The sequence below is a fragment of the Hippopotamus amphibius genome, chromosome 1, assembly GCF_030028045.1.
Source record: "Hippopotamus amphibius kiboko isolate mHipAmp2 chromosome 1, mHipAmp2.hap2, whole genome shotgun sequence".
NCBI lineage: Eukaryota > Metazoa > Chordata > Mammalia > Artiodactyla > Hippopotamidae > Hippopotamus > Hippopotamus amphibius.
The window spans coordinates 77,995,951-78,023,567 of NC_080186.1; the positions used below are offsets into that span (position 1 = coordinate 77,995,951).

Consider the following 27,617-nt stretch of genomic DNA (forward strand, 5'->3'; position numbering starts at 1 on the left):
AAATCAAAATATAGAAAAGAGACCTATTTTGCAAGCATTTTAGCAAAAAGATGTTAGAATAAACCCAGATATTTTCTCATAAGTTGAAAATGTATGGTTAAAAGACCCTAGTGGTAACCTTCTAATACATCAAAGAGTCTAAGGATAACAATACCACTCACTTTACCAGCTATACTCACAGCAAAACTAATCCCATCACTTCCCATGTGCTGCTAGAATGATAATTTCTGACTTACAGGATTTAGTCTGTCGAGATTATTTCATTTTCATAACATTCAAAATAAAGAGCACTTAGGTAGACACAACTATTCTCGCTGAAAGTATAATGCAATAAACTCAAAGCAGAATAATGGTATAATGCAGATATTTTTTCTTAAAAACAAGCAAACAAAACACCCTAAAAGATCTTCTTAGCATGTAAAACTACTAGGGCTTCTTTGAATTCACTACTAGAATTGAAGTATAAAAACTCAAAAGCTTAGAGTTTAATTTACCCATAGATAGGTAACAGCAAAGGCTTTAGGCATCTTGATTCAGCAGTAATGCTTTTGGGGGATGAGCAATTAAACTCTACACCTAGAATATCCTCCATACAAACAACAGTGAGTTTAGAAACTGTATTCTCGATGAGTTCTACTACAGCTGGCCAGCAGTGGGAAATTCTAGCAAGCTACAGATAGTTTAGGCTAAACTTAAAATGTCTGTAATCATCTGAATAAAGAATTCATCTTTTAATTCATCATTGGTTGATGAAGCAAATAATTATTAAGCATTTACTTTACACTGTTTTAGGACCTATGGATATTGTGATCAACAGATGAGTGAAAGTGCCTCCTTCCACAGAGCTTACTTTGAAGTTGGAGGGAGGGAAATAAACACATAAATATGTAATATGCAGGTGGTGACAAAAGCTGTGAAGAAACATAAAGCAGAGTGAGAACAGAGAGTAAAGGATTGGTGAAGACACCTTCGACTGAGTGACATTTAAGCAAGGATGTGAAGCAAGGCGCAAGACATGATATTATCTAGATGAGGTGTGTTACAGAGAAAAGAAACATTCCAAGCAAAGAAAACACTTAGTTCTGATAACATCAATAAAGAATAGAATTGTGGAGCAATTGTTTCATGAGGACAGAGACCACATCCCTCAATTTATTTCCCAGCACCCACCACAGCGTTTTGCACATTGTAGGTGCTGACATGTGCTTGGCACCGAGATAAATTGACGAATACATTCAATGCCTGCTCACTTAAGGATTCAAGAAAGGACAAAAGGATATGTTCACTAGCTTTAGTCTATCAGCAATGGACTTCCATTTTGTCAGGATTAACTGAATGCCAACTATGTGTTCAGCATTGTAAAGATAAAAAGTCTTATTCTTTTATTATTTAAAAATGTATATTCTGCTGTTAAAATCATAATAACATAAAAAGGCATTAAAAACAGCAAAGTTGAAATTAGTCAAAACTATAAAAATATACTAAATGGCATCTATTAATTTATTCTTTTAAATTGTTCAAGATTTTCACTAAGTCAAAAACAAAAGTTCTAAGAATTAGATTTAGTTCAGAGCATCTTGGCAACCAAGGGGGCAAAAAAGTGATGGTAGGCATATTACAGTAATAAAAGTTTCATTGTATATGTGTGTGTGTGTGTGTTTAAACAGAAGGTGCAATACGTTTTTATACAGCCTTCATGAAAAGTGGTAAGGTTTACACAGCTGAGTGAAGCCATTTATGCAAGAGTTAAAGGAAAGTACTCCAGTTAAAATGCTTTTTAGTGCTCTAACTTGATATAGAAATGGAACCTAAAAATTTAAAATCAAGCATATTTATTATAATCTTTAGACTACCTTTCTTGAATGTTAATGTATTAATATTTTTAAGTGTATTTTTCTTGGATCCTAGAGAGCAACAATTTAACTAACCTCTTGAAGACTCACCAGCAGTGCTAACATTCTGAGCTGGTGATGGAAAGGAAAAGCAGGTTGCATACACAATATGCATAGATTTAAAAGATGATGTTTGATTCCAAAGGTAAGTGTTTTGACTTCTGCTTCTGACCATGATGGAATAAGGAATTGACCCTCCCACCTCAAACAACTAGGATACTGGACAAAATATATAAAATAATGGGCTGTGATTCCTTAGAGAAGGTTAAACAAGCCAGATGAGTCCAATGAAAGCCCAGGGTACAGTCGGAAGGTAGCTGCCTGGCTGCAGCTCAGGGAGAAGAACTCAGACACAACCCAGCATTCTCACTGAGTTGAGAAGATCAGAGTTTAGGGAGGGCAGGGCAATTGGAAATTGCAAGATAGGGGACCACATAGAGACAAGATAGAACTCCAGGGATCTGCTGAGGGTTTCCCATTGAGTGTGGCTGAACATGGATATGCAATTGCGTGAGAGGAAGCTACCCAAGGTTATCCCCGTAATAGTGAAGGCAACCGTGAATCTGCTTTCATTAGTTTAAATACAAGCTTCAAAAGAACCAAACTGATTCCAAGTATCTTAACTATGCCAGAGAAAAAGTCTATCATTATTTAAATAAACACAACAAAATCCAGCAGCAGACAATGTAAAACCCAAAATTTCCAGCATCAATAAAAAAGGGAGAAAAATAAGATCAATAAACAGAGAAAAAATTAATGAATAAAGAGACCCAGAAATAAAAGAGATAATGGCATTTGCAAAGAAAGATCTTTTTTAAAAGCTACTATAAATCTGCTCCATTTATTTCAGAATATAGAGGAAAACAAATATAAGGAAGAAAAAATATAGAAGATATAACATAGAGCCAATTGGAAATTTAAAGATGAAAACTGTAATATCTGAAATGAAAAAATATAATGTATTATATTATCAGCAGACTAAACCCTGCAGAAGAAAAATATAACTGAACTTGATGACATAAAAATGGAGACTACCAAATCCAGTATATATAAAGATCCCTTTACTCTTTCAACTCAATTAGAAGACAAATAATATTTCTAAAAGTGCAAAATATTTGAATGATACATTTCACCAAAGAAGAAATTAAGTGGTCAATAAGCACATGAAAATATCCTCAACATCATTAGTCATAGGAAAATATAAATTAAAACAACGAGATACCATAGAAATTCACTAGAATGGCTAAAATTTAAAGAGTGTCACTATCAAGCTGATGAAAATGTGGAACCCCTGGAACTGTCATACACTGTTAGTGGAAATGTAAGCTATTACAACCAATTTGGAAAACAGCTTAGCAGTTTCTTCTAAAATTGAATATATACTTACCATACACCATCCAGTAATCCCATCCTGATATATTTACCCAATAGACATGAAAACACGTGTACATACAAAACTTGTACTCACATGTCCATAGCAGCTTTATTACAACAGTCAAAAACTGGAAACAAGCTAAATGTCCATCAACTAAGTAGATAAACAAATTGTGGAATATCTCTCCATAAATACCACTCAACAATAAAGGAGCAAATCTCTGATTCATAACAATACAGATAAATCTGAAAAGCATTACATTAAATGAAAGAAACCAGATACAAAAGACTATACACTGTATGATTTCATCTATTTGATGTTCTAGAAAAGGCAAAACTGTAGTGACAGAAAGAAGCTCAGTGATTGCCAAGGGCTGAGTGGGGAGGAGGAGACTGATTGCAAAGTGGCAAGAGGGAAGTTTTTAGGGGTGATGGCATGGTTGTATGTGAGTATCGTCCAATAGAAGTATAGTGCCAGCTAAACATGCAATTCAAATATTGTACTAGCCACACTAAAAAACTAAAAGGAAACAGGTTAAAGTAATTTTAATAATATATTTTATTTAATTTGAGATATCTAAATATTTTTCAACATATAATCAATATAAACTATTAATGAGATATTTAAATTTTTTTATACTAAGCATTTGAAGTCCAGTGTATATTTCACACTTAAAGCACAACTTAATTAGGACTAGGCACGTTTTGAGTGATCAATACCACTAATGTCTAGTGGCTACCATTTTGGACATAGTAGTTCCATGTTGTGATTGTGATGCTGGTTACACAACTGTATACTTTTGTCAAAACTCACTGAATCATATGCTCAAAGTTGGTACAGTTTATTTTATGAAAAATATATAAAGCTGATTAAAAAAAAAAGCAGTTAAAGTAGTTGATTTGTAGGTTTGTTCACATAATAAGAAATCTTTCTTCCCACCCTGGAAGGCAAAGCTCAAGGATACAGAAGAAATAAAAAACAAACGGAAAAGAAACATTCCTGAGTGAGAACTTTATAATCTAATTGGGAAAGCAAGAGTAATACATATTATATTACATAGCAATCCATGCCATACGTGATATTGAAGTAGCTTGGTTCTAACTTCAGTAAATTAGTTTCAGGAAGAAATATCACTGACTCTAAACTGGAATAACAAGAGACATATAGAGAGAGAAATTGGTGAGTTAATTTTGTATGAACTTTGTCACTACTAAATCCTTTGGTTCAATGCAAGAAATACAGAAATCAGGAAACCTGATCCGTATCCTGAATATTCCACTACTAGCTAGCTATATGATATAATTTCTCAGACGTTAGTTTCCTCTCCTGAATAATAATAATTGATCCACTTTAAAATGCCTCATATATACCCTTTTAAATTACCTCATTTGTACTTGGTGCTGTGTCAGGCATTTTACATCATTCCTTTCTCTCTATAACATAGTTTAGCAAGTATGATTATCCAAATTTTATAGATAAGCAAACTAAGGCTTAGAGAAGCTAAGTAACTTACTCAAGATTGCAAGCTAGAAGGTATAGAATTGGATTTAAATAAAAGTTCTAGTTCAAAAAGCCCATATACATTCTACTAGACAGCATTCGCTACCAAGGCAGAGTTAAGACTGGATGTTCTCCAAGGATTGATGATACTCTGTAGCACAAAGTAATGATCAAGAACTCAAATTCTAGGGTTATTAGGATAAGGCTAAAATTTCACCTCTGCTTCCCAAGGATTTTATTTTGGAAAACTTACTGAACCATCAGTCTCAGTTTCTTCATACTGTCTAGTATGCAATGGTTAAATGCAAAGATTCTGGGGTCAGACTGCCCAGATTCATTGCTTATTTGTTATGTGATCTTGGGAAAATTACTTAGCTCCTGTGCTCCTCAATTACCCCCACCTTAAAAATGAGGGGATAATAATAACTTCCACAAAGGTGGTGAGGACAAAATAAGTTGATATGATTTAGGCATTTAGAATTGTGGTTGGCTCTATAAAAGTTAGTTGTTAGCTATTATCATTGTGCTTCTAGATGACTCTGGCAGTCACTTTAAATTTTACAATTCTATGATTCTACAATTTATAAATTATTGTGCATGGATAGTGAACCATTTTCCCTTTGAATTTGTGTCTTTGCTTTAAATAATTCTAAAATGATTTTCAAAGTTTATAAGCTAAGAGTGATTTCTGGTTTTTAGTTGATTACCCTAATACTAAAAAGAAATTGCTTTCATATACTGTTCAAACTAAAAGAAGCCAGATTTGGAGGGATATGTCTTCTGCTACAGGGACTCATTAGGTCGTTAGGTAAGTGATAGATCTTTCAAAGGGTCTTCTGTTACACGAGGGCTATAAACTCAGTTTATTAGTTTGAAAAGTCATTAATCATTGTTTTTATAAAATCTAAAGTGCAGCCCTTCTTCTAACCTATCAAGCTGCTACCTCTTTCAGAGTCTTTGTATTTTCTGTTCCCTCTGTCTCGAATTCTCTTGCCCCATATGGCACTTCTTAGCTCCCCTCAGGTCTCTGCTCAGATGTCATTTCCTCAGAAAGTCCTTCCCTAACTACCTTTTACTGCTCTCATCCATTTGTTTTACTTCATATCATTTCTCATGCCCTGAATATAATTATAATAATTTTTTTGTGTGTTTTGTGTGCGTGCGTGTGTGTTTCCTGTGATTTTACAGACTTTGTTCAATGGAGTATCCATAACAGCTAGAACTGTACCTAGCACAGAGTAGAAGTTCAATTTTTAAAAATCATTGAATGTATGAATAAATCTCAGAGGTTGAAATCACCTCTTGGTCAGTTCTGGTTCTAAATGTTTGACTCTAAAATTTAAGGGTCATAAAGGTAAACTGCTTTGTTACTCTTCCTCTTGGTACAGAACTAAAACATCAAATTTCAAATATGTCCATTTCAAAATGATTGCTAAGCAAGCAATTTTAAGGATAATTCAATAAAGTTGCTTGAGAAATAAATACATAAATAAATGCTTGCATGAAAAAATTAAAGAAGAAATTTACTTCAGCTAAATTAGGTTTGGTGTTACCTATTTTCTAGGAGCCTCAGGTAAGCAAGACTAAGATAAGTCTTTGTCTCCCTCACTGCCGTCGGCCAGTATAGAGAGGACATCTTGATAACAAGACACTTTGACCTCAACTATAGCCTAGCAGAGTGGGAATATGATGTATCATACTGAAAAAAAGCACAGCTTTTAGAGCCCAAGAACATCCTAGATCCTAACCTCAGCCTCACTTTTATTAAGTCATTCAGGGTATATTATTTACTGTCCCTATTCCTCAATCTCTCAATATTATTTTTAAAAAGAGGTAAAATAATACCCAACTTGCCTTTCAGTTGTTAGAATTAAGTGAGGTGATGTATGTAGAGTATCTGCTCTAAGATTGTCTTCAATAAATGCTGTTTTCTACCCCCTCCTCTATAGTTGTACTCTTTGCCTGGCTCTGAGTGTTTGGCCTCCAGCCTTCCTGCCTGGATTATTGAAGCAACTGACTGGCCTTCAGTTTTCCCTAGATCGGCCTCCTAGTCCACTAGCACAGTCTGTCCAAATGCCGCAATGACACCACCAGCCCTACCCTACAGCTACTCAACTATCTCTGTAACCTCAGAATTACATTTTCACCTTCAGATCAAGATCTTAGGTGATTTCTAAAATACATTTATTACTCTAAATATTAAAGTGCAACTATGTGCAATGTTTCCAAACTTTTTCTAGATTGTTTCTCCTAAGTGCTAAATGTGGCTTATAAAGCCAGTTAAGGGATCTTTCTTGACTGAAACCTCCTCCCGTTCTGTGCTCACTTTCGCTTTCTGAACTCCAGTCTCACTGGACTTTTTTGGGTTCTTCTCAATTCTTGCAGGTCCTTTGTACATGCCCTTCTCTGTGTCTATACTATTTTCTATGCATATTATCTTTTGCTACACAACCCTTCATCTCTCGGCTTAAATGTTACTTGTTCTGAGAGACTTTCCCTGACCCCCAAATCAGAATAGGTTTTCTTATTAAACTAATGGTATCATGTAGCTTCACTTTACAGTATTTATCAAAGTCGTATACTTATTTTTGTTTGTACTATCATTGAATTAATTTATAATTCCTAATAGTTTTATTTTTTCAAGCTCCTTGAGGCAGGAATTATGTTTAATTTTATTTACCATTGTACCCTAAGCACTTAGCACACAGCCTGGTACATAGTAGGTCCATGACAAATATTTGAATGAGTAAATGGATAATATGCAAAGAAACAGACTGACTCAAAATGAAAGATTTTTATGTACAGAATTCATAACAGTATTCTCTTTTACCAAATGTTCATTATGTTAGCCTGGTGACCTCCAAATAAAAATCTTAATTTCTACTGAAAAAAGTAAAAGAGCTGTTGACCCTTGGCCACATTAATTCAATTTTTCATGTTTATTACAAGCCATGTTCTGTGCTCGGCACTGAAGATACAAAGACGAACAGTCTATGCAGCACAAATTCTACTTCGAATTGTATAAGTTTTTATTTCCTTCTTCTGTTGCCATATTATGGATTTTAGGTATCTCACCAGTGAATACAGCTACCCAATATACTTCTTCTTTAGAAATGAATATAGAAGGAAAACGGAAGTATGTAAAAATGGTTGATACTGATCATGTTGGCACTGGAAACTTACTGGTCAGTATAAGTTAACAGTTATTTAACAGACTCCACCAGCAGCCCTTTCACAATGCCATCCATATAAGCGTCTAAAAAACACTTCATCAGTGGAAAGCAAGACAGTGTTATTGGGTCCTACTCTTGGGCAACTTCAACTCCACTTTCTTCATAAATTGCCCCTTGTGTAATTATTAAAAAGTGTCTAAATTTCATCTGCTGGGTATGTCTATGGATAGCAGTCAATTAGAAGTGAAAGGAAAAGTATCCTAACTTTAGGAAAAAAATTAGGATCAGGCATATTATGAAAACAATGAAAAAAGAATGTATAATGTAACATGTGATTTCACTTTGTGGTCTCCACATAATCATTTATTAGTTATTAATGCCCATGGGGAACGATTTATTCATTATAAACAAAGACACACAGCAAGCAATAACCTGAATTTTTGGAAACTCGTTCTTTAGAAGGAGGGTTTTCTTCTGAGCTTTTGAAGTTGCCCACAAGAGTTATGTCGTTGCTTATAACCAAGGAAACCACAGGAAACTTGGTTGCTAAGAAACCACTGAATTGTCTCCATGAAGATCACCACAGTAGGCTTGGCTTGAATAGAACAGATGCTAGGAAAATAAAATTATGAAGTTACTGTCATTTTTTTTCAACCTAGGATGCCTCTTTAATTGCCAGTTAAATCTCTTCACCTAAGAGGAACTGTTTGTCATTTCTGAAAGGCCATCACAGAGGTAGAACAGGGAGCCACGACAGGGTGCTGCCAGGGCTGCAGGAAACGGGGCACTGTATAGTGTGTGACTCTAGGCTCCAATGCACACATTCTTCCTTTTCCCAATTAATTTAGCTACCTAGGGAAGGGATGTACTGACAGCTACCATTACCCCAACTGAGGAATAGATTATTAAAAAAAAAAACACACCCACTTGTAATTGAATATTTTCAGACCTATGACTTCCAACATTCTCCAGTGTGCTTTAAAGAGTAGAAGTCTATGCCTCCTTCCTAAAAACTTAAACTGAACTGTAATGACACAATAGAAGAACAAAGAAACAGCTAACTTTGGCCAAGCTTCTGAATCATCCAACATAAGTTCCCTTTTAGAAAACAGGGTGATTCAAAGTTTTCTTCAAATATCAAACTTATTTTCCTGTCACCTGTCCTTCCCTCCAAGGAATTATTAGCGATGTATTTGTAAATCTATCTAAACCTATTTAGATTCTAAATATATTTCAAGCCCATACCATATCTGGAAAAAAACAGACAAGGTCACCTTGTCCCAAAGTTGCCTTCTCCCCCATATTACCAATTTATGTTTTTCAAAATGAAGTTATGGGAGGCAATTCTGTTTTCTAAGAGTTAAATCTGTCAGCCACATAAATCAAGGGTCTATTGTATGCCTCTCCAAATGTAGATTTAGATTTTCAGTTGATAATTAAATGGATAAAAATCTTCCATAAACTTTATCCTGTGGGCAGCGATCCTGTAGGATCCCTGGAGAGTGTTAAATAAGGGGGATGATATAAGCTGATAATCACACCCTGATAGATAACTTTAATGGCCAAATGACAAGTTTTGACAAGTCAAACAACTCACAAGTTTTGTAAGATTACACTGGAAGTAAACAGAAGAGTTAAGAAACTATCTGTGTGTTTCAGAACACACACAATACTAAGCTTGTCTTTAGGTGGGAGGGAGGGGGAATCTGGAATATCACTAAACAAATAGCTTACAAATATTCATGAAGCCTATGGGATTATCTCATATGCAATCTCAGGAAAATGACTGGCTTAGTGCAACCCCTTTTATATGGTACAAGTGAAAATAAAATCTCTACATCTTCATGGACAAGATGAAAAACTTAGGGAGACTGCAAGTGAATTGTCGGTACAATGCAGTCTAAAGATAGTCCATTAATAAATGGCACATTCGTGAGAAGATCTACGTTGGCATAGCCAACCTGGTCCTGTCCTTAGCCCTATCTTGTTCCCCTTTTGCAGCAACAACTCAGATAAACATATAGGTAACATGTTCCAGAAACCTGAGTACAACACAAATTTGAGAGGGAAATGACCATAAGGTATTACAAAATCAGTATGCTAAAAGTGAGTAACTATCTCTAAAGATAATAATAGCTGCAGTATAACAAATGGCTATGACGTATAAGGTACTTTATATACCTTGTCTCTAGTCCTCGCTGAGCTCTGGCAACCTCAGTATCATTCTTATTCCCAAAACAAAGAAATTGCTGCTCAGAGAAGTTGTGTAAGAGTTACTTAATTAGTCACAGAGCCAGGACTTGTGCCTATGTCTAGTTAGCCCTTTACCAGTCCGATTGGTTAGCTTATACTTTGAGGATAACAAGCTCAGTGGCTTCATGCAGGAAATTTTATTCTCAGTCATACTACCTGGCTAAGTGGGTCATATGGGGGGCTCTGCTTACTACAGTCACTTAGGAACCCTGTCGGATGAGGGCTCCTGTCTCTAAGGCTGGAGAAGCAGAAAGAAGGAATGTGGTCATTCACAAACTAACTTTTAGAGCTTCTGCCTAGAAATGACATGGTCCATCTACTCACATTCCAAGGTCCAAAAGCTGGTCACAGAGCTCAGTCTAACTTACAAGGGGTGGAGGATGGAATCCTCCTACTCCAGGCATAGGAAAAGAACTGTAATATTTGTGAAAAGCCCTAGTGATTACCAGGCCCCTAAATCCAAGTTCTCTCCACTTCACCTTGTGGAATCCTCAATAGGATGACACTGAAAACAAAGATAAATGGACATGTCTCCGTTTAATTTAGGGTGAAAAAATATAGAAATGCAAGTACAGCCTAGAGTAGATCTGACACAGCAGCAGAAGGTATAAAAATACTTAAGATTTATGAGAGTAGAGCCTTGCAATGAACCATCGATGTAATGGAGCTGCATGAAGAGGTTTATTAATAGCACTATAAAGTCATGATGCAGGCAGGCTAATAAGAAGTCCCCACACTTTCAATCCAGGTCTCCTGACAAAACTTTCTTCCTGAGCTCCAGGCTTCTTCATCTAAGTACTAGAAATCTCAACTTGGATATCCAGGGTACTTGGACCTCATCATTCCACAGCTGAACTTATTAATTTCTTGTCCTTAAAAGTCAGGAACAGCTTCGAATTTGCGTTATCTGAATGGACACAGCCCCAGCCAATGCCCCAAGTTAGAAACCTCAGACTCCTTGTGTTCTCTTCCCTCTCCTCTTCTCTGCTTCAGACAGCTGACCACCAAGTTCATTTGATCTTTGCTCAAATAAACTTGGCCTAATTTGTAGTTCCACTCAGCTACTTTTAGAACCACTGCCACAGCCTCTTAACTTATCTCCCTGCTTCCAGTCTGGTCCACTCCAAATCATTTTGCATACTTCTGCCAAAGCAATCTTTCTAAGATGCTTCTTAAAATATGGTGTCCCTACTTAAAAGCCATTGACTGGCCTTCATAGAAAAACGTTTAAGCCCAACTCTGTGAAACATAGGCCCTTCACAATTTGGATCGTGTATTTCTGGTTTCATCATCTGCCTTTCAACCCATACTTCACTGGGGCGAAGCTACGAGCCATTCTCTGAACATCCTGAACACTCCGCGGTTCCATGATTCTGCGCCCTTGTACGTGCAGGTCTCTCCCCAGCATGAGCACCTGTCTCTTCACAGTCTGGTGAATCTCCATTCAATTTGTAAAGATTCAACTCAAATATCACTTTTCTCAATTACACTTCTCTCTTCAAACACCTCTATTATTATCCTTATCACACTGTATGGGAATTATTTCTTTACAAGTTTATCTCCTCTGCTAGACTACATGCTGTGGTAGGAATTAATTGTCCTAGACCTGAACATGAGCCCTAAAGTTTTAGAAGAATTAGGATGGAGATGAGCTGGGGAATGAAATGCTAATTGGATGGAACTAATGGTGAGGTTTGCAAACAGTAGTGTTGGGTTAAAATTTTTTAGAAACTAAGTAAATTGTGACCATGTCACTGGCAAAACAAAAAATTAAGATAGAAAAAAAGGTGATTATTAGCAGTATTGATAAGTAAAATGCTACTGGCCTATTCACTAATCAGAATTCCCTAATGATTAATGACATAAGAAGATAAACTTGAGGGTCTGGGAGAGTAGGAAGTGCAGCACCGTCTCAAAAGAAGGTTATGATGAACTGCTGGCCCCGGTCAGGTAGCTCCCAAACTCTGCTGATCCTTTACAATACTGCACCCACCAACACCTCTATAAAAATCTCAGGTAGCAGAGAGTCCAAATATTAACATCACACCTGAGTGCATGCTCTCTGAGGAATTTTAAATTAGCACACAGCCAAGTGTTTCCCTTGAGAGCTACTCTGGCATTTTATACTCACTTATTGCAACTGGTATGTGAGACCAAAGCAACATGCTTTTAATAAAACACTCCATAAACATGGGAGAGGTGTGTTTCATTACCCTGGTGATAATTCTGCTATTTTCCTTTCAGAGAGGAGAGGCTCTGAACCCCGCTGAGCTGATAAAATAGGCTCAACGAATCCCTATAGCGAGAGTAGCATTAGCAGTGGGATTGCATAGATTTCAGATCGCAAAACCCCGGGTAGCATTTCATTATTGAAGTTGTCTGATTGCTTTGGTTCTAACCTTTTCCTCAGTTCCTTTCTTTCTCTATTTAAACTCACTACAACAAGCAAATGAAACAATAACACCACAAGCAGCAGCGTGCGCTGAGCCCCTCATCACCAACGACAGCTGCACAAACTTGCAGTCAAAACACCTATTTTTGAGGCTAATGCAAACAAAGCCTGTCCTGATTCCCCCGAACCTGTCAAGACGAAGGGCGATGTGCACTGCATGCCCCAGATCTTCGCGCTCATGCTGGTCAAATGTATCCAGAACCCAGAAGTTTCTAGAATCAGTGTGCCCAGCCATTCTGCTTCTTATGGCAACCTATCGTTCTGTTTTCATCTGCTGCCAGGTTATTATTTCCCTACCTGCATGTAAAAACCACTCTAGACTTCCCTTCTCCCAAAATAAAACTTCTCAGATGCTCTTAGAGCTGCTCCATATAAAAGTAAATGGCAGGAAGTGCTGCTAGCTCATATTAAAACTTCCCCATTCATTAAATTTGTACCTTCTCCCATTATTAAGAGAACTTCTAAATTTCCCTGTCTGTACTTTTCTCATAAAAATCCTTTTTATAAATTCAATGACTTGTTCCAGACCACTTCGTCATTCTATGTTTCATAAAAAATTTAGTGGTGTCCAATCCTGTAAGTTCCACAAAAATTTCTTTGTGTCTAATGTCTTCAAGTCAGTCTAAGAGCAGATACTTATATACCTGAAACCTGTAGGTTCTGGCCCCCTTGGTCCCTAAATCATTGATTCTCAAATTTTAGCCTACAGGACAATCACTTGGGAGTTTGTAAAACATGTAGCTCCCTGAGACCTATGCCAAAGCTCCTGACTCAGTAGGTCCTAGATAGACCTGGATGGGGCTCAGGAGCGGACATGCTGATAAGCACTTTTAAGTGATTCTGTTCCACATGCTAAGACCTACCCATAAGCCAATGAGAACAAAGCCCCAGCACAGGTATGTTTTCAGCTCCATCTCACTAATCCTAACATTTGGTGTATCCTGAATTGAGTGGATCCGCACACCCATAAATCCATCAAGCTAAACCACATCCTCCACCATTTAAATCTGCCCTAACTTTGTATGCATGGCAGTGCTAGCCTACAATTCTTGATTAGTACTTTGTTTCCAGCCAAAATGAGAACTATGCCTAGAATCTCAACCCAATTTGCTGAGGCTCTGACACTCTGCCTAGTTTCCATCGGGGAGAATCCTGCCCCCATCATGGTCTGAATTTCTACCAAAATCCAGATACAGTCCCCGGGAGAATGAAGAGACCACCACATACCTGAAAAAAGACTGGAAAAACAGGTGAGATCTACCATATGTGATCCCGCTGGATGTATGCCATCCCCCAACGTCTATACCTGAGCCTCCAGACATCTAGAGTATTCATTTGGACAGCACCTTCTCTAATGGTTAGCCCCTTAGCCCTGCTATTGGATGAGAGTTTTACCGGTAAAACCACAGTGTTTACCCTGATCACCACGTGAGAAATTTTTCTTACTGTATTTTACTTTGTTGCTATGATGTCATTGGCTAGACTCAGGGTCATTATAAGAAAGATTCCTATGAAACTATTGTAACTACTGTAATAATGTTGGCAAGGATGTTGTTCACTAATTTACCCAATTTCTTCTTAATTTCTCCTTGGGGAGAAATTCCCGTCTGGTCTTAATACCAAAAATAGATTTACTGCTCATGAGCAATTGATTTGTTTTTTTATCTCACGGACACTGAATTTTGTAAGAGAGGAGGCTTCTGTTTTTGACTTTGACTGCTAGAAAGCAGAGCCTACCTCTAGCATTATGTTGTATGTTTTAAGTCATATTTCTAGCAACATTGTCCCCAGTTTTATTTCTCTACTTTCTTTCATCCCAATATTCTCTTATTGTATTTCTCATATCTCTTATAGAGTATCTTAATTTTTTTTTAACTGAATGAAGATGTACTCTTGACTCCTTTCTGTCCTGCCCATCTGGGTCTAAGATAACAAGATAACTCAAAGGCTAAGGATGATAAATGGTCCTATCAGCAAGCATATATTACATACCAACCTGATGCTTATAAAAACTGCAACTCATCTGAGGGATTCTGAAGTAAGACAAAGTGCTTGCCCTTAAGGTAGCCACAATGCAGTTGGGGAAAGAAAACTGGCACATACAGAACAACAGGATACAGTGCAAAGGGAAATGCTAGGAACACAGTGGTGATGATGGCTAGTACTGCAGGAGCTAAAAGATGAAGGAAATCAATGAAGGCAGGAAGAATTAGATGTTTTACAAAAGAGACAGCACTTCAGCTTGCACTTAGGTCATGGAGAGAATTTAAGGTTTTAGATTAATAGAATGGACATTCTGGACCAAATGAAGTATGGAATATAATTTGGAGTACCGCATGGAGTAGAGGCACAATGAACAGAAAAGCAAATTAAGGTGAAACACACATGAGTTTGGATCCTGGCTTGACATAACCTCTCAGAATCCTTCTCATGATCTGTAAATCAGGATAATGTCTACTAAGAGTCTCACTGTGATAAGAATTCTACTGTCTCACTTTTATAAGAATTAGAGATAAATTATAAAACAGCTAGGTAATACCTAGCATAGGTTAAGCACTCAAAATGAGCCAATTCTGTGCCAATGGTGAGAAGCCTGGAGGTGAGATTTAGTGTCTCTGGCATGCAGATTTCTTCCTCCTACAGCAGCTGCTGTACCCTGAGAAGTGGAAAACATAATTACATGGAGCTGAGGACAAATGGTGGGTGGTCTGGTAAGTTAGCAGATAACTTTGGACTTAGAGGAGGAACAAATGAACTATTCAGAGTTACTGAACGGGGCAGTGACATGATGAAAGCAGTGTTTAAAGAAGATTAATGTGGTCATGGAGGAAGAGAATGAAGGAGAAAATACTACAGGCGTGGACACTAACTCAAAGGCTGTTGTGGTGATAGGCATAAAGTGACAGAAAGTACAGGATGAGGGTGGTGGCAGAGGACTGCAAAGCGGAGGCTTAGAAACACTTTAAAGAAAATATTTCTTTACTTCCTTTAGACAGGATTTTGTGACTGACTATAGAGGGAAGATAAATGAGTCAAAGGGTCAAGTCTAATCATAGTAACTGTCCTACAATTTGCCGGTTGTTTGTCTTTATCTCCCACTAGATTCTGAATTCCGTAAGGGAAAACAACATTTCTATCTGGTTCACCTAGCATGGTATTTCAAGCATAGAAGATAATCATGTTATTTTGAAATGCATTTCGTTCATGAATAACGAATGCATGAGTGAATTTTATTCGTGGAAAATAAACTGAATGAATAAATAACACTAATGACTGCCACAAATAAAAATAGTTAACATGCATTGAGCACTTTCTATTGAGCATTTTGTAAGACTTTCTTTACATTAAATATCTTATTTCAATCCTAACAAAATTCCTATAGACTAGATACTGTTTTATCTGCATTTAAAATGAAGCACAGCAAATTCAGGCAGTTTACCCAGGGTTGCGTAACTAGAAAAAGACAAAGCCAGGATTCAAACCTATGCCTTCTGCTGCCAAAGCATGTACACTTACTCACGAAAGTGGGAGTGGGCCTTGGAAAAAGAAAGTCCTGTCAAAGAAAAGCAGAAGTAATGGAAGGCAGTTAACTTTTATACACCTTGCCCTTCATAAACATTTACTCTTCATATGAATTCCACAGTAGATATTCATTTACATTGATCTCCTACTGTGGATAAGCAATGTCCCTAGAAAGAAAAAAGGAGCTTCCTTGTTCTCAAGGACAGGAAAAATAAGTAGAAGAGAGTAGATGTGACAAGAAAATAAGCCAAAAGACAACAGTAAAAGATAAACTGCAAAGCTGCATTTGATTAAGTGTGCAAGGAAGATGAAGGTTAATAAACATTAAGGTTTAAGAAGTGAGTGAATGCTACCATGTTTCTTTGATTCAATGCACCTCTGATTTTATTTTCTTACTTCTTTCTGCAAATACACTTCCAATTGTATTTCTCTGTTATACAACTGTATATATTGCATTTTACAAAAAGCCCCCTTCCCAGGCATCTGATGACACTTTAGAATAGATGACTTGTGAACACATGCAGGCAAATGTAGAGTATTCGTGGCTACACACACATTGCTCTTTTCAATATAGAATTTTCCTGTAGTAAAGAATTTCAATTGAATTCAGAATTACTGAGTTGCAGCAAAGGAAATCACTGACAAAATGAAAAGATGACTTGCTGAATGGGAGAAAAATATTTGCAAATGATATGACCAATGATGTTAATAACCAAAATATACAAACATCTCATACAACTCAATGTCAACAAAAAACCCAATTAGAAAATGAGCAGAACACCTGAATAGACATTTTCCCTTAGAAGACATACAGATGGCCAACAGGAAGATGAAAAGATGCTCAACATCACTAACTACCAGATCAAAACCACAATGAGATATCTATCACCTCACACCTGCCAGAATGGCTATTATCAAAAAGACTTCAAATAACAAATGTTGGCAAGGATTTAGAGCAAAGGGAAACTTTGCACATCATTGTTGGGAATGTAAATTGTTTCAGCCACTATACAAAACAGAATGGAGGTTCCTCAAAAACCTAAAAACAGAACTACCATATGATCCAGAAATTCTCCTCCTGGGTATATATCCTATGAAAATGAAAACACTAATTTGAAAAGATATATGCACATCAATGTTCATAGCAGCATTACTTACAATAGCCAAGACAGAGAACCTAAGTGGCCATCAACAGATGAATGGATATATACAATGGTGATATAGACAGCGGAATACTACTCAGCCACAAAGAAGGAAAAGCTTGACATTTGCAACAACATGGATGGACCTAGAGGGTATTATGCTTAGTGAAATAAGTCAGATTGAGAAAGACAAATATTGTATATTATCATTTATATATGGAATCTAAGAAATAAAACAAACTAGTGAATATAACAAAACAGAAACAGACACAGATACAGAGAACAAAATCAGTGGGAAAAGGGAAGCAGAGAGGGGCACAATAGGGGTAGGGGAGTAAGAGGTACAAACTACTATATATAAAATAAGCTATAAGGATATACAGTAGAGTATGGAAATATAGCCAATATTTTATAATAACTTTAAATGGAGTATAATCTACAAAAAGTTTTAATCACTATGTTGTATACCTGAAACTAATATAATGTTGTAAATAAACTATACCTTAACTTGAAAAAAATGTAAAGATTTATTGAGTTACTACACTAGAATTAGTCCTATGAAGTATTTTAGATATCTCTATGCTGTAAGAGGAGCCACCGCAGACCAAAATTACACAGAGGAAACAGTTATGGAGGTGAATCTAAGGCAATGAACATTACCCAGTTTCCCAGAAAGCTAAGAGAAAGCCCCCCATTCATCAAATAAAGACATTTTACAATGGAAATATTTTAAAATACATAATATACGGTCTTCTGCCACATTAATGATGGTATGCAAAATATATAATTCATCTTTAAATCACAGATTTGGTTGCACCTTAGAATAACTGGAGAACTTCAAAAAATAACCATTTTCTGTCCCCCGCCACATGAATTAAATTAGAATCTCTGAAGGTTAGGCCAAGAACATCAGGCTTTCTTTTTTAAATGTCTCAGATGATTATAATGTAAAAGCAGGATTAGGAACCATTACTTTAGACTATGACTCAGAGACATATTTATGAATATCAGTTATCTCTGCATTCACTGCCCATAGCTATAGAAACTGATGGAGAAGAACTGATGGGGCCCTAGGCTGATGATTTAGCTTGCTGCCCCAAATCTTGTTCTCTGACAGTGAGTAGGTCCTCACTAAGTGCCAGGTACATTTGTGCAGTGTATATGTCTCCATACACAGCACTTGGCTTCTGCTGAAAAGGACAGGCTTGTTATATATCGCCAGTCACCCAGGGCAAAGCTTCGCAACACCAACTGGCCAACAGCAGTACACCCAACCCTCAGGTCTCCCATCCACAACCTTTGTGTTCCTTCTGGTTACTTAGGAACTGGCTCATCATCATTAAAGTATGGAAGGGTATCACTCACACTGCTTACAGGGCCTGAACCAATCTAGAAATAGAAAAGTTCCACAAATTAGTCTATAGATAATGCCAGTAACTATCACTTCTTGAATGTTTGCTTTATGCCAGGCACTGGAGTAACTGCTTTTCCTAACATTATACTATTTGATGCTCACAGGAACCCTAAGAGTTGGTATTTTGTTCAGGGTCCTGTCATTAAAATCAAAACCTAGCTAAATATTCCAAACCAAGAAGATTGACTTACAGGAATTTGTTACATAGGTATTAGGTGACTGAAAGAGAAATAAGAATGTGGAGGTAAACCAGGTATTAGTAACTGCAAGAAGTAGCTAATAGTCCTCAGGCTGGAGAAAAAGGGAAGATGTGGGGTAAATAGAACTTATAGACTCAGAGGAAGAGCCTCTACACAGTGGTGCACAGAAGGCTAAGGGACCTGACTGCTACTAGGAGTACCAATAGAAACCGAAATCTGGAGCCTTTCCTGTCTTATCCGATAGAAAAGATGCTAGTAGGATCTGAAGTCAGGAAGGTGGTCTTTTCTACCTACGTTTCATCTTTCAGGCTCCCACCAGTATCTCTCACTGGCAGAACCTGACTGGAAGCAAGCTAATAAGTGAGTTTGAGGAATGTGGTACCCTGAGTTCCATCTTCAGCATCGCAGAATGGTAAAATAAAAAGCGGGGCGAGTTTGGATATGAGAGGCAACAGGTGAATAATTGGCATTTGGAGGTGTTATCATTTTCCATGTTTTATAGAGGGATAGAAAAAAAATGAAATAACTTGACCAAGGTTACAGTTAGCAAGAAGAGATTCAGATTCAAATCTGTTAGCACATCTATGCTTCTAACTACTGACCGACACTGCCTTCCATGTGGCACAGCCTTAAGATTTTCAAACTATATTATAATCATCATATTGCTTTATGAGAGTTAACACTTACTGAGCATTTTTCATGTGTCGAGCTTTGGACTAAACTTTTTACATGAATTCCCTTATTTAATTCTCACAATAACACTAAGACGTGGGTACTATAGTATTACCGCCTTTGGTGGCAGTATAATAACATGGTGATTGATACCATGGGTCAAGGGCTCCAGACTTTCAAGTATCTGAATTCAAATCCCATCATTATCATTTATTAGCCTAATCTACTCTAGGTAGCTACTTAACTATTTTATACTTCAGTCTTTTCATGTGTAAAATGGGTTTATTAATAAAACTTAGCTTAAACAATTGTAGGGATAATTAAATGAGATAATGATACTAAGTTCCTGAAATACTGTGTAAGCATTTGGTAGGTTCTAGCTACAACTGTCATTCCCATTTTGCAGGTGATAAAAGTTGAGCCTTATGAGGTTAAATAACTCTCCTAAGGTAGAGCTTAAAAGTGATACGCTAAGTTTATAAGTGATACAACCAGTTTTTAGACTCCAGATCCCAGTTCCTTAACCACTATAGTATAGTCTATCACATAAATTTTATAAAGAAAATTTCTAATCCTCATATGATGCTGCAATAATAATAATAAATACTTCTATAATATTTAGCTTGTGCCAGACATTATTCAAAGTACTTACATATCTTAGCTCACTAAATCCTCACAACTCTATGAGGTAGGCATAATGTTATCTCTAGTTTACCAATTAGAAGACTAAGGCACTGATGTTAAGTAATTCACTAGAGGATGCTTAGATGGTTAAGTGGTAGGACTAAACTTCTAATACTCTATAGAAAGAAAGGTTTTATTAACCTCCTTTTATCAATGAGGGAACTGAGGCTCAGAGAGGTGACTAATTCAATGTCAAGCAACAAGACAGCAGAAACGCAACAAATCTTTCCAACACTACCACTATGAACACTTCTCATTTAGTCCACATTGCTACCAAATTCTCTACCAAAAAATGTAATTTCCTTGAGTCATCAACACCATAGAACTGCTAATTCAATACATAAAATTTTCTTTATTCCTGATATATCTATTATACATCCTTTATTCTACTTTAGAAATCAGTACACACAGATGATGATTAGAATATATATATTTCAATGAGATTTTCTTTAAAAAATGAATTTAATGTTTTGTAAACTTAACTTTGTTGAAATTTTATGAAGAAAGTGTTGTCCACAAAATAGCTGGGATATAGACATATTGGATGCAAACTAATCTCAATCTATGCCAATGTTAGAAGCTTTACCCCTGGAAGACTAAGCAACAATTGTTATGAAGAAAAACAAGAAATAATAGATTGAAACAGAATTTTCTCACACCGAGGGTAAGACCATGAAAAAAAACTCTGTGGGATATTCAATAGCAGTGAGTCAGGAAGACATGATGAAAACACAGAGGAAGATTCAGAAGGTCTGTGCTAAGAACTGAATGTAATGGGAGAGAGCTCGTTCTCATTAAGCATCCATAACATTGTCATAAGGGATAAGAAAGCTGGCGAGAATCTTCCTGTAACACACACAGTGGCTCCTCGATGTTGCCTTTAAAATGAAGCCTCTCTGTTAGCACTTGGGAGCACACTGGGGAAGACATCCCCCACCCAACTTTGTTTGCCATATTTTCCATCAGAGGTTAGACTTCCTACTATTTTCCTTATGAATTCAGGCTGTCTCAGCAATAACATCCAAACACCAAAACCTTTGCCTGTGTTTTCAATGATTAGGTTTTGAATTTTACTCCTTTTTTTCCTTTTTTCTCAATGCTGTAATCCTACTTATAAACTACTATCTTCTCACTCACTAAAAAGATGACTGTATTCTTTAAATGGTTGGTTTTATAAAAGCAATTACTTAACTTCATCTTATTTATTCAGTTTTCAACAATTTACAATACAGATACGTTCTACTTGTTCTTTCATATGGGTTTTGGGGGCTTGGATAGTAACACTTTGTCACAATTTTTCTATGTGAACTGGAATAACTTTCTCACTCAGGAAAGGAAAATACATGTCATAGACACATGGAAATGTCATAGCCTGGTCGACAGCTCCCATTACTCTCAGAACCATGCCAATGAAACAAAATCTTAAAAAGCAATTATTTTAATATTGCTACACTGGACCTCTCTCATAGAGACCTAGGATTTTACAGGACACACACTGTAGAAACACCTGGGACAGAATGGGTCTTTGTTGGAACAAAAAGATTGCTCAAATTGAAGACTAATAAATATGAAAAAATAGCAGGTCATTTAAACTGCCTGACAAATATTAAAATTATTTCTTTTTAAAAACTTTTAGCCCATTTTAAATGCTTATTTTTATTTCTTCAAGGAGAGGCTTCTACCTTAAAATTGGAAAGACTACTTTATAATTTAATACATTTTATCTTTAATAGAGTTCACATGTACTTCATTTAAATATTCTCATTCTCAATTCTGCCTCATTGCTCTTAATAGCGTTTCATTGCATTGTATAAAATATTTTTTCCTCCTCAACATTCGGCATCTTCAAACAATATCAAAGAGTCATTAACTCTCCCTTTATTTTCTGCTCAGTCAAGCTGTGTGTAATTAGCTCCTTTAATCTTTTCTCTAAATAACTCTCCATTCTCTTAATCAGTTTGTGCATTCTCTGAAGTTTCTTTAATTCACTGTCATTTGTTGCATTGCATTACATGTGGCTTTACAGGTGTAATACAAAAATTATATGCAATACACTTAATTAACTACCCTGCAGAATATCCATGGGGAATTTAGAGCTCCAGCAGGTTTACCTGACATATTTCACATGCAATCTGTGGGCTACCAAGTACATAAAACAACTGAGACAAAAGGTCAGAATCCTCAAGCTTCCTTAAGTCACCAATAAGGGCACTTGTGCAACGGTAACTCAGTCAGCAAGAGTTTTTAACAACAACAACAAAAGTTATATTTTAACCAGAAATACCTGGCCACACCCCACAGTCCACTAAGATTAAATCTTTAAATGGAACTGAGAGAGACCAAGACAAAAAGGAAGAAGATAGAGACAGAGAGATACAGACAACTCAGTGACAATGAAAGAGAATGCTCTGAGCACACATTTTAATTTTTAATTTTGTTTGAAGTGAATCAATATGCACTATATGAGAAGGATGTGTAGGCTACCCGGTTGCAAAAGTCTTCACACTTTTGATCACCAGACCCATCTGATCTGAATGTACATGAGGTCAAGCTCCCCAGACACAGGGAATGAGTCTATCATAGTACCTAAGAGAGGCTCTAAAACCAAAATCACTTCTTGCATGAATAAATGAATTCATGGGTGATGCCACTTTCCTTCCCCTACTGCCCACTCCCCACCCCAAAGAGAACAGGAATATTCTCTGACCAAAGTTATAAAGTACTTCTACCCACCTGATAGAACCCTCACATATTGTGTGATTTTTATATGAGGTCCTGTGCTAGGCTGTGGTGCAGAAAAGAAAGATAAGACAAGAGCTAAAATCTATGACAAGATTTAAAGTACAGATTAGTATAATGATAGGGGAAAATGTCACAGTTTTGTATAAAACAAATTGCCCAATAAATAACAAAGAAGGCCAGAGAAGGGAGAGCGAACCACTTTTGACCAGATTCTAGGGACTAGGTAGGTGATGCAAAAAAGTGGGGAAAGGAAAAGAATATTCAGGGAGATGGGCAGTATAGCATGGTGGTTAAGGAAAGAAGCTTTAAGCCAGGTAGGCAGTGGTCTGAATCCAAATTCTGCAGTTTGCTAGTCATGTAACCCTAGACAATTTACTCAGTCTGCTACTGAATTTCCTCTTTGGTGACATGGGCATAATAATAATAGTCAACCGTGCTGAATGCTCACTGTGTGCCAAGCAAACTGGAAATGCTTCATATGAATTAACTCATTTAATCCGCACAAAGTCTAGGAGCTAGTTATCATTAAGAGAGATCATTCCCACAAATTGCTTAGAACAGCACAGAGCACAGGGTAAACATGAGGACATGACTACCATTACATCATCACCATTTTGAAGATAATAGAAATAAGGTGCATCGAGGTACGTGATTTGATCATGATCACACAAATTGTAACTAACAGAGGCAGGATTAGAATCAGAAAGTTTTTCTAGAGACCCAGAAACTAACTTCTTCATAGTGTGGGCTTTATTAATAACCTAATAGCTCTAATATGTGCCTGACAATGTCCCAAGCACAAAGCTGTTTCTACTATTTCAGAGGAGATAAGAATTATACAATTCTTGGAGACAGATACAATTCATTCAATCACTTAACTGAAATTTAGAGGATATCTACATATACTCAGCACTGGACTCAGTCCTGGGGTCATAAATGTAAATAAAACATTGTCCCTGCCCACAAGTTGCCTACAGTATATAAAAGAAGTCAAATTCATAAATAAATAACTGAGGTACTCTGAGAAGTGCTCTACAGAAACAATGATAAAGAAATTACACCTACCTTATTGAATTGTCATGGGAATTAAATTGAGTTGATATGTGTCAAATGCTTAGACTAGTACCTGGAATGTAGTAGTTAGAACAAATGCACTAGCTATTACTGACTTTATTGTTATTGTAATGTTCTGAGTGGTGGTATACTCATGAAGAAAAAGAGCAAAAGTAGTAAAATGATGGCCTGTTAGCCAAATTCAACTCCCAGTCTTGTTATGCTTGGCTCACATACTAGTTTGTTGGTCGGTTCATTGGTTGGTTGGTTGGGTTGTTTGTATATTTATGTGAATAAGTTGCCAACATTTAAAATAGAATATTACATAAAATCCAGACTTCCAGTATCTCTTGAGAAAAATCAGAATATGAAAGCACATCTGCCTGGCAAACACACTTCGTCTCAGCTTCCTCTTCACCCCCCGCCCCCCCAAACCTCGAGTTCTCCAGTCCATTCTCTGCATCTGCGTCCTTGTTCTTGTCTTGTCACTAAGTTCATCAGTGCCATTTTTAGATTCCGTATATATGAGTTAGCATACTATATTTGTCTTTCTCTTTCTGACTTACTTCACTCTGTATGACAGACTCTAGGTCTATCCACTTCATTACATATAGCTCCATCTCACTCCTTTTTATAGCTGAGTAATATCCCATTGTATATATATGCCACATCTTTATCCATTCATTTGTTGATGGGCATTTAGGTTGCTTCTGTGTCCTGGCTATTGTAAATGGTGCTGCAATAAACATTATGGTACATGTTTCTTCTGGGATTATGGTTTTCTTTGGGTATATGCCCAGTAGTGGGATGACTGGATCATATGGTAGTTCTATTTTTCATTTTCAAAGGAACCTCCAAACTGTTTTGCATAGTGGCTGTACCAACTTACATTCCCACCAGCAGGGCAGAAGAGTTTCCTTTTCTCCACACCCTCTCCAACATTTGTTTTTTCCAGATTTTTTGATGATGGCCATTCTGACTGGTGTGAGGTGATACCTCACTGTGGCTTTGACTTGCATTTCTCTGATAATTAGTGATGTTGAACATTTTTTCATGTGTTTGTTGGCCATCTGTATGTCTTCTTTGGAGAAATGTCTATTTAGATCTTCCGCCCACTTGTGGATTGGGTTATTTGCTTTTTTGGTATTAAGCTGCATGAGCTGCTTGTATATTTTGGAGGTTAAACCTCTGTCCATTGCTTCATTGGCAACTATTTTTTCCCATTCTGAGGGTTGCCTTCTTGTCTTGTTTATGGTTTCTTTCGCTGTGCAAAAGCTTTTAAGTTTCCTTAGGTCCCATTTGTTTATTCTTGATTTTATTTCCATGATTCTAGGAGGTGGGTCCAAAAGGATCTTGCTTTGATGCATGTCGTAGAGTGTTCTGCCTATGTTTTCCTCTAGGAGTTTTATAGTGTCTGGCCTTACATGTAGGTCTTTAATCCATTTGGAGTTTAATTTTGTGAATGGTGTTAGGAAGTGTTCTAATTTCATTCTTTTACATGTAGCTGTCCAATTTTCCCAGCACCACTTATTGAAGAGGCTGTCTTTTTTCCATTGTATACTCGTGCCTCCTTTGTCAAAGATAAGCTGCCCATATGTGTTTGGGCTTACCTCTGAGTTCTCTATACTATTCCATTGATCTTCCTTTCTATTTTTGTGCCAGTACCATACTGTCTTGATCACTATGGCCTTGTAGTATAGTTTGAAGTCAGGAAGCCTGATCCCACCAACTCCATCTTTCCTTCTCAAGATTGCTTTGGCTATTCGGGGTCTTTTGCATTTCCATACAAATCGTAAGATTTCTTGCTCTAGTTCTGTGAAAAATGCCACTGGTAATTTGATAGGGATTGCACTGAATCTGTAAATTGCTTTGGGTAGTACAGTCATTTTCACAATGTTGATTCTTCCAATCCAGGAACATGGTATGTTCCTCTGTTTGTGTCGTCTTTGATTTCTTTCATCAGTGTCTTAAAGTTTTCTGCATACAGATCTTTTGCCTCCTTAGGCAGGTTTATTCCGAGGTATTTTATTCTTTTTGTTGCAATGGTGAATGGAAGAGTTTCCTTAATTTCTCTTTCTGCTCTTCCGTTGTTAGTGTATAGGAATGCAAGAGATTTCTGTGCATTAATTTTGTATCCTGCTACTTTACTAAATTCATCAATTAGTGCTAGCAGTTTTCTGGTAGAGTCTTTAGGGTTTTCTATGTATAATATCATGTCGTCTGCAAAACGTGATAATTTTACTTCTTCTTTTCCAATTTGGATTGCTTTTATTTCTTTTTCTTCTCTGATTGCTGTGGCTAAAACTTCCAAAACTATGTTGAATAATAATGGTGAGAGTGGACACCCTTGTTTTGTTCCTGTTCTAAGAGGGAATTCTTTCAGTTTTTCCCCATTTAGAACAATGTTGGCTTTTGGTTTCTCATATATGGCTTTTATTATGTTGAAGTAATTTCTTTCTATGCCCATTTTCTGGAAAGTTTTTATCATAAATGGATGTTGAATTTTGTCAAAAGCTTTTTCTGCATCTATTGAGATGATCATATGGTTTTTATCCATCGATTTGTTGATATGATGTATCACATTGATTGATTTGTGTATATTGAAAACTCCTTGCATCCCAGGGATAAACTCCACTTGATCATGGTGTATGATCTTTTTAATGTGCTGTTGGATTTTTGTAGGTCTTTTCTGTTCCTTTTTGTAGGTCTTCTTTTGTTCTCTTCCATTGTAATTTGATGACTGTCTTTAGTGTTATGTTTGGATTCCTTTCTCTTTTTGTATGTGTATCTATTATAGATTTTTGGTTCAGGGTTACCACAGATTTATATATGTATGGCAGTCTATAAATATACCTGGTTATTTTAAGTTGCTGATCTCTTGATTTCAAACTCATTTTAACAATCTTGCATTTTTACTCTCATCCCTTCACAATTACTGTTTTTGACATCATATTTTACATCTATTTGTTTTATGTATACCATAACTGCTTATTGCAGATATAGATGCTTTTACTACTTTTGTCTTTTAACCTTCCTACTTGCTTTGTATGTAGTTGATTTACTACCTTTACTGTATATTTGCCTTTACCGGTGAGCTTTTTACTTCATAATTTTCATGTTTCTCATCATGGCCTTTTCTTTTTTGCTTAGAGAGGTCCCTTTAACATTTCGTGTAAAGCTGGTTTGGTGGTGTTGAACTCTTTTAGCTTTTGCTTCTCTGTAAAACTTTTGATCTCTCCATCAAATCTGAATGAGAGCCTTGCCAGGTATACTATTCCTGGTTATAGATTTTCCCCTTTCATCACTTTAAATATATACTGCCACTCCCTTCTGGTCTGTAGAGTTTCTGCTGAAAAGCAGCTGATAGCCTAATGAGAGTTCCCTTGTATGTAACTTGTTGCTTTTTCCTTGCTGATTCTAATATTTTTCTCTTTATCTTTAATTTCTGCCATTTTAATTACAACATATCTTGGTGTAGTCCTCTTTGGGTTGATCCTGTTTGAAAATCTCTATGCTTCCTGGACTTGGATGTCTATTTCCTCT

General features: G+C 36.6%; 1 protein-coding gene across 1 annotated transcript in view; it reads right to left on the minus strand.

Moving 5' to 3' along the window:
- Positions 1–8,395: 8,395 nt before the first annotated feature.
- Positions 8,396–27,617, minus strand: part of LOC130841031 (cAMP-specific 3',5'-cyclic phosphodiesterase 4B-like) — a 185,826-nt gene continuing 166,604 nt past the window's right edge. Inside the window, exon 3 of the mRNA XM_057717209.1 lies at positions 8,396–8,552. Within this exon, the coding sequence (XP_057573192.1) occupies positions 8,396–8,552 (157 nt within the window). The remainder of the gene's footprint in view (positions 8,553–27,617) is intronic.